This window comes from Hipposideros armiger, unplaced genomic scaffold, assembly GCF_001890085.2.
Source record: "Hipposideros armiger isolate ML-2016 unplaced genomic scaffold, ASM189008v1 scaffold_762, whole genome shotgun sequence".
Classification (NCBI taxonomy): Eukaryota; Metazoa; Chordata; class Mammalia; order Chiroptera; family Hipposideridae; genus Hipposideros; species Hipposideros armiger.
Genome location: NW_017732112.1, coordinates 570,216 through 572,185, shown reverse-complemented (window position 1 = coordinate 572,185; position 1,970 = coordinate 570,216). Strand labels below are relative to the sequence as shown.

The following is a 1,970-nucleotide window of genomic DNA, read 5'->3' as shown; positions in this document are numbered from 1 at the left end:
GGAGTTAAGCGTTCATATCACATCTCTACCATTATTTGACCAAGTGATACTGGGTAAGTTATTTGACCTCTGTCTGATCCATATCCTGGATCCTGGAAACTGGGGATGAATGCCAACTTATCAGGTTCTTGTGAGACTCAAGTATGTTAGCAAGTGTCTAGGATAGTTCCATTGAAAGCATAGTGTCCTTGTCAATTAAGTGAAAATTTGTTGCCTGCTTAACAGTTTGAAGTGGGGTTGGCTTGACTACAGAGCAGCTTTTACTTTGCTGAAAGGTCAAGTGACCTTGAAGTTCCTTCCTGCAGAGAGTGGAGAAAGCTTATTTAACCAGTTACTTTCAGAGCTCCAGGGTGGAAAGAGTAGTGACTACCTTCGAGTGTAACCAATGGCATTAGTTACCAGAGTTCTTTGAGCAGGACATTTATCTTGAGAAGAAACTGCCATGATTTATTCTCCCCCTGTGTTTCCCCTCTCTTAAGAACCACTAAACTAGGAAATTACTTGGTTCAGGCTCAAAACCAAGTCTCTTCTGATCAAGCCACCTCCAGTTGACCAATCCAAGACCAGATACCTCCTCTCAGTCATTGTTCTAGACACTGATTTTCAAAGTAAGATTTTTGAAACATGAAAATCAGTATCACCAGAGAAATGGTTGGAAATATCAGTTCTTAAGCCTCAGCCCTGACCTACTTAATCAGAGCGTGGTAGTAGACTAGTCATGTTTCCATCAGCCCTTCTTTGATTGAGATGTATACCAATGTTTGAGAAACAGTGGTCTAGTTTGAGAAACAGTGGTCTAGAAAATTCATGACTAGCTTTAGACTAGTTAGTTCTGCCTCAGTTTAACTGACCTTGTGGAAGAGTTTTGTTTTACAAACCTCTTGAGCTTATGAAGTCTCTGCTAAATCTGAGATATTTAGTTCTTGTACATACCGCTTGAGTTGTCAACCAACTATGAAATTCTACTGAAATATCTTCCTATATTCAGAAGTTAGAAGGGCTGGAGTAGAGTGATAGGGTATCATGGTTTTTATTCTCTTCTCAGGTAAAATATCCCTCCCACCTCAAGCTGGAAAGATTAGATGCCACCAGCAGCTAGGTGGATTTCTTTACGTAAGTTCTTTACCTTTCCAATGAGAAGCTGGACACAGGCTGTAGTGCAATCTAGTTTTATTAACACTCTTGGTCTGAGTAGCTCATCTCCGTTTCCTGAGAGCCAGGTAGGACACTAACAAGGCTCCAACAATCAAGGTCCCACAGAGGCCTGCCACCCACAGAGCCTGGGAGTCTGCAGGAGAACCTGGGGGATGGGAGAAGAGGTTAGTGTAGTGATTATGCCCGGGTCAAAGCCTAGTGGTCTTTAGCTATAGAAAAAACAAACTCCTCAGCCTCTTGAGGTCCACACTGATTATATCAGGAAGGAGTGGGGAGTAGGGTGAGGAAGGAGCTGTGGTTTGACTGGTGATTCAGGTAGTTAGTAAAAGTCCCCTTCTACTCACTTGAGTATTTGCGAAACTTTTCTGAAGTGTCCTTAGTGGCTTGTAGTAGAATCATGGGACCCTTGCTGGAAATGCTAGCAGTACTGTTGTGAAGATGGACATCTGAGCTTCTTCTTCCTGTCAGAGAGAGATGGGAGCTAGGAATTTGTTTTGTTTAGTTTTTGCACGTGGAGGCTGGGGAGTTAGGAAGCGAGTCTAGTACAAGGCCCGGTCCCACAACATGTACAGCTCCACTCCATGCCTTAAGAAAAACTCATTTGCATGTTAAACCTCCTAGTAGTGTGTTAGATAAATTTGAACAAGGTAGACTTTGTATCTAACTCTGTTACCTGTTTCACCAGAATTTGGGAATAGAGATCATGATGGTCAACTATCCCTGAAGTGCTGTTCTCTCCCAAACAGTTACTTAGGCAGTAGCATGTTAATGCTGAGACCCTTCCTATGACACAAGGGTACCTGGGGATCAGTGAC

At 42.8% G+C, this 1,970-nt stretch overlaps 1 protein-coding gene across 1 annotated transcript in view; it reads right to left on the bottom strand.

The window, feature by feature from the left end:
* Positions 1-1,196: 1,196 nt before the first annotated feature.
* Positions 1,197-1,970, bottom strand: part of ZP4 (zona pellucida glycoprotein 4) — a 6,962-nt gene continuing 6,188 nt past the window's right edge. The window contains exons 11-12 of the mRNA XM_019628229.1: positions 1,512-1,616; positions 1,197-1,300 (exon numbers count right to left, since the gene is read on the bottom strand). Coding sequence (XP_019483774.1) covers positions 1,197-1,300; positions 1,512-1,616 — 209 coding nt within the window. The remainder of the gene's footprint in view (positions 1,301-1,511; positions 1,617-1,970) is intronic.